Source organism: Plectropomus leopardus, chromosome 21 (assembly GCF_026936395.1).
Source record: "Plectropomus leopardus strain MGB_pleo_1.0 chromosome 21, ASM2693639v1, whole genome shotgun sequence".
NCBI classification, from domain to species: Eukaryota; Metazoa; Chordata; class Actinopteri; order Perciformes; family Serranidae; genus Plectropomus; species Plectropomus leopardus.
In genome coordinates this window covers 11,396,999-11,403,123 of record NC_142196.1, presented here as the reverse complement: position 1 = coordinate 11,403,123, position 6,125 = coordinate 11,396,999, and the positions used below count along the sequence as shown (strand labels likewise).

Sequence of the window (6,125 nt, the reverse complement as noted above, 5' to 3'; positions counted from 1 at the left end):
ATGCTGAAAAAACTCTTTAATATCCTGGTCTTTTTTTCTTGCCTCAGTGTGACATGTTTTTTTGTGCTTCTAGTCTACAGCAAAGACAACACCTTATTTATTTTTACAAAGCCACAACGTATGGCAAATGGAAACAACATACTTTACCGGTGGATAAATGAACTTGTTCAACTGGAGAGTAAGGCTTCAAATGCCAGCCAAGAGGAGACACAGATGTCACCCACAAATGTGACTTTGGGACCCTGCCCTGACACCCCACCAAATCTTTTGGGTCCAATCCATGTGGAGTTTAACTCTACATTAACTTTGGATGAGGTGAGAAAGGAGGTTGGTTTTCCTCTTCAGGAAGGAGGACGATACAAACCACCAAATTGCACTGCAAAACAGAAGGTAGGTGACTGCATGGAGAGACAAATGAAAAAATGAACAGAATAATAACTATAACAGTTTAATGTGATTTTAGATTCCTGGAATCTATTTAAAAAACCCGAATAAAATAATTCAATGGACATTATGTCCAGTTGTATAATGTGATAATAATTTGTCACACATTTTTACATGTCACTTACAGTTTCATCTATTCTCTTTTCTTTAAACAAAATCAAATGAAAAAAAAAAATCTGAAAGAGATAAGATATTAAAACAGACAGGACACTGACAGGGCACTTTTTATGTGCTATGAACACAATTACTCATATTACAAAAGTTAAAATGATTTTTGCACACCATTTAAACATAAAACTGACTTAAAGGGATAGTTTGGATATCTAGAAGTGGGATTGTTTGGGTATATATCCATAGGCAGTGTATTACCTGCAATGCATGTGGCGACCAGCCTGGTGAGCACTAGTTTAGAGAAGGATCCAGGAATACTGCCATGGAGGCTAAGCAATGTACTGTAGTGGACTGGCCTGACAGCAAAACAGATTCTAGCCACCTAAAAAAGGACTGACCTGAAAAAAAAATCTATGTAATTTTCATATTACTTTGCCACTAGACAGCCCTTTGACTGTGGTAAACCTGACGAACTCTTTGAAACACCAAAGTCAAACAATAACACAATCTAGCCAGTTTAGACAGTGGTAGACAAGTCCCTTGTTTTATGAGGTAAAATCATTGTTTTATTAAAGGAATCTGGTGGCTTTGCAGAGATCATACAGCACCCCCTTTTTCCCCCAGTCGGAACAGGCTTATTCAAAGTAAGGTAAAATGGTGAAAATATTCTAAATAAAGCATTCACTTAAATTGATATCTGCTTTATTTGGTGGGCCTTTATTCTGGTGGCTTAGTTTGTTTTGCTGCTGCCCATGTCCACAACAGTACATTGCTTACCATCCATGGTGATACTTCTGCCTACTGCTCCAAACTGGATTGGTGTCTACTGACATGTACTGTCAATACGTACCTTATACAACTCCACTTCAAAAAATCCAAACTATTGCTTTTCTAATTATATACATTCATGTTAAGGCAAACTGACTTATTTAATTTCTTTAGGTGGCGATCATCATCCCATTCCGAAATCGGCACAAGCACCTTAAGCACTGGCTGCATTACCTCCATCCTATATTGATGCGTCAGCAGTTGAACTACAGAGTGTATGTCATCAACCAGGATGGAGATGGAGTCTTCAACCGGGCTAAACTAATGAACGTAGGCTGCTTTGAAGCACTGAAGGAATATGATTTTGATTGTTTTGTCTTCTCTGACATAGATCTAGTTCCTATGGATGACCGTAACCTCTATAGATGTTTTAACAATCCCAGACACTTGTCTGTAGCTGTCGATAAATTTAAATTCAAGTTACCCTATGAGGAGATATTTGGTGGAGTTATCTCGTTGTCCAAGAAGCAATACTTGAAGATTAATGGCTTCCCAAACACTTTCTGGGGCTGGGGTGGTGAGGATGATGATATTTATCAGCGAATAATCAACCATGGAATGTCCATTTCTCGACCTGACATGGTGACAGGAAAGTACAAGATGATCAAACATAAGAGAGACATGCAAAATCATTGTAATCCAAGGAATGTTGCCAAACTGAAACAAACCAAGAATACAATGGATAAAGATGGGATTAATTCCTTAAAATACACAGTCAAGGAGATTGTGAAAGATAAACTGTACACTTATATCAACGTGAATATTGAGGCTCCACCTCTTTTGATTGTGAAAGGAACCTGTGCACCTGGTACTGATGATGATGATGATGGTGATGATGATGATAATGATGATGATGATGATGATGATGATGATTGATTCACTGGTGTCACTGTGTCAGACTCAAAGAAAAGGAAGTGGAACTGGTGTGACGTCCTGTCTTTAAAATCTTTGGGCATCCGGTACTTTCATTCTTTCTAATTTAAGCTGGGGCAGTTTTTTCTCTTTGTGTTGAGATATGCAAAACTGTTTGTCTGTCTGCATTTACGTAGCTCAAATGCAGAAGCACAACCACCTTTTCAATGAATATGTGATGCTTTGAGTTACTTTTGGTGACACAACACTCAACAGTCTTGTCATGAAGAAGGAAATATGTGCTTTGGACAGGTGGACGCCAAAGATATATTGGGGATTATTACATCCTGCATTAATTACTATGTATTTTAAGGACAAATATTACATGTGAAGTTGATGACACAGAGGTCAAACAGTGTTTGGCTGGCTGATAAGGTGGTGAAGGGGGTTACATATTTTGTTTATCATTTACACAATAATATCTGAATTTCACAATTTTGTATCAAGACATTTGTTATTACTGTACAATGCACTTTTTTTACTTGACATTACAATTATTGCTGGTGTTCACTGTAAATACCAGAGATATTAGAAAGTGTGATGAAATGAATCGGGGGAAATTAATTTTGTTGGCAGTGATGCACTGGTTGATGTTTCAATTTATTTTTTGAAGATAAAATTCTGCAAAACTGATGCGATGATTGTATGTTTGCTTTGTAAAGTGTTACATTTTTTTCGATAAAATTGAGAAGAACTGAAATAAAATGTATGGCCACTGTGGTCCAGTATTGAGCTTATCTGTGAACATCACAACTAGATAAAAGTACACGAAAAGATGGACACGAAAGATAAGCATTGTGAAAGAAATGTAGCGATATGTTCAGTCCTGGCACTAAAACGCTGGTCCTACGTTGACCTGTGGTAGCCTGGCAATCGGCCCAGGGTGTACCCCACATCTCACCTGAGGTCAGCTAAGATCGGCTCCAGCCCCCCTGTGATCCTGAAACCTGGATAAGTGCTTACAGACAATGAATGAAAGGTTTGGTTTAAAAAGAGGGAGAATTTCCCAACACAAAACAGAACATCCTTGAGTTTTTTTTTTTTTTGCAAACATCACAAATCTCCAAATTTGGGGATACATGGTTTTCACTGGACAGGACAGGTATGACAAATTGTAATCTGAAAAGTTCCTAAACTGTCAGATAAATATAGTGGAGTTAAAATATTTGCCTCTGAGATGCAGTAGAGTATAAAGCTGCATAAAATAGAAATTCTTAATTAGTACAAGTACCTTGAATTTGTGCTTTAACACAGTAGTTGAGTAACTATATCTAGTTATATTCCAAGGCTGCTGGTATTTATCACATTTTATTGGAAATGATTTCTTTAATCAGGACATCTTGAAAATTTAACAAAAGTGTCAGCACAAACTCAGTCAAGTGAAAATATTTGTGATGATTTAAGCCATTGTGCTGTACATCAGATCATTAACTGACTTCCCTGGCCTAAAGTGAACATCAGTTGCTTTCATCCTGTAATTCATAATTCATTTCATAATCTATTTTGCTGCTCACAAGGTACAAGTCAGTTAACTTAATGAATCATTTCATTTCTGGTCTTATAATTTCCAGGTCAGAATTTATCACTGTAGAAGCATGTGCTCCTCTACAGTGATCATCATCTTTTATACCAATAAAACCAGATTTCCACACAGGTCACACTGCAACATCCTCAAGGTCTGCAAACAGATCCACCGATTCACAGAGTCAGAGGCTTGTCTGTTGACTGTTGATTATTGACAAGTGAAATAATTACACAACATTACCTTGAGAGAAAATGTGGCATCATATGAAAGAGAGGAGTGAGGGAAGATGACAGGTACAAGGCAAAATGATGGTGATAGTGGAGGTGGTGGTGGGGGCTTCCCGCCGGCTTTAACTTCTACAACATGAAGTTGTAGAAGTTAAAGCCAGCGGTACAGAGTGAAACCTTTACATGAGGAATTAATGTGTTAAGAGAATGTGTGCTAAAGGTCAGAGCACTTTTCTTGATGCTCCTGTTGATGGTTTAGGGAGACTTTGAGTGAATGTGCATCGGCAATTAAACAACTGAATTTGTGTCTACAACCAGATTATATTTGAATTTCAACATGTAGGTTCATGTGTGTGTTTTTATCAGTATGAATGTTTTACTACACCACTTCAACTCCAATCATGTCTCTCACACACTGTGTCAGCAACCAGCACCACCACCCCCCAAACACTCGCCCATCCTCCTTCCTGCCCAGCCCCCTCTTTTCATTGGTTGACCTAGTGGAGTTACTATGGGAACGACTAGAGAGGCTGCCATGAGAAATGTGGGGTTCAGCTTTTGAATGGTGCTTAGGGCTCCATCATACACACACACACACAAACACATACACATATTTTTCTCATGGCAAGCAAGCCTACCTACCATTATGATCTAATGTTTTCTGAATATCAGTATGACCTTCATTCTACTCTTTCTATGTTAGCACTTTTCTTCACCAGCATCTTTAATTTAAAAGGTCGTTCTTTAGAGGAATCCTTGAACTGGTCCTTCTGAAAAGATAAAATGTGTTTTTTCTTCTATAATACGAATGATGTTCCACTGTACTATAGTCCAGTTTAGTAAAATATACACCCCATCCTCTTAAGCGAGATGATGATAGTGTCTTCCTCATATACTGTGTCAAAATATTAACAGATGATTGTATGTCACTTAAAAGGACATTGCATCAATTTATTGTGGGTTAGTTCCTCACCAAGAGGCTTCTTTGGCTACCTACTCTTAACCAAAAGTTTAAACTGAAGATATAATTATTTGCCTTGTGAAGATGTGGGTCCTCATAATGTTTGTGTATAAACACAGTGATAGATGATTATTAGTTTCACTAAGAGGGACATCACATTGATTGACTGTACATCTGTTCCCCAGTGACTCACCATTAACTTATGACTACCTACTCTTTACCAAAAACTAAAGTTAAAACTGATGATGGTTTGACTATTGGGGGTGTGGCTCCTCATAATGTCAGTGTGTAATCACACTAGCAGATGACTCCTTAGTTTAAGTTATCAGAATGCTGTAATTGAATATTAACAAAATATAGTTTTGTTAAAATTACTGTAGTTTTACTGACTTAAACAGCAGTAGAAGTTTGGTTGAAATAATATCATTTTCATGTTTTTAGCTCTTTAGAAAGACAACTAAAAGAGATGCTAGCTAGTAATTATCTAGTAACAACAAACCGATAATTGATTTTTAATATGTACTCACTCCTCTTTCATAAAAGACTATGTAACTTTTAAGAGAAATAAACAGCACATACTCCTAAAATTACAAAGTTTGAACATTAAAGCAATGAAATTTATCCTTGTTTAGCCTACATTGGGGTTTGCCACCTCAGCCTTACTTGTCCTGGCGTGTAATCAACATTGTAGGAATTGCTGTAACTGACATTACTGAGTCGGATCTAATGATCTTCTTTTGTGACTGCTACATTTTAGCACACCATTGTTGTTGCTGCAACTTGTGGCTGCTGTTTATCAAAAGTCATTATCGGCTCGCTAAAGCTTTTTTAAGAGCACTGAAACCAGCCCTTCATTTACATTTAAAATACATCTTGTTCTCCCACTTTTCCCTTTGCATTTCTTCCTCCCTCCCTCTCTTCTCTCTTCAGTGACTCGTATAACAACTTTGTTGTTTAGCACAAACTAAATCCTCCCAGTCATGCACATCATGACAGATTCATGCACCAAAACAAACCCGCAAACAAACATGTCTCACAATGAGGACAAGTGTCCACATCCAGCACCCAAGCAGCAGCAGCGGCAGCAGATTAATGATGAGATCAGCCAACACACGCG

At 37.7% G+C, this 6,125-nt stretch overlaps 1 protein-coding gene across 1 annotated transcript; it reads left to right on the top strand.

Annotated features, from left to right (window-relative positions):
* LOC121966086 (beta-1,4-galactosyltransferase 2-like) lies at positions 1-3,823 on the top strand. Its single transcript, XM_088072029.1, has 2 exons — positions 1-390; positions 1,498-3,823. Exons 1-2 carry the CDS (start codon positions 1-3, stop codon positions 2,257-2,259), a joined length of 1,152 nt encoding a protein of 383 aa, XP_087928155.1. The 3' UTR covers positions 2,260-3,823.
* The last annotated feature ends 2,302 nt before the right edge of the window (positions 3,824-6,125 follow it).

Bases quoted from the DNA above. Each gene is read 5' to 3' on its own strand.
- LOC121966086 (XM_088072029.1), top strand. From the start codon at position 1: ATGCTGAAAAAACTCTTTAATATCCTGGTCTTTTTTTCTTGCCTCAGT. The intron at 391-1,497 runs GTAGGTGACTGC...TAATTTCTTTAG, and splicing joins ATTGCACTGCAAAACAGAAG to GTGGCGATCATCATCCCATT.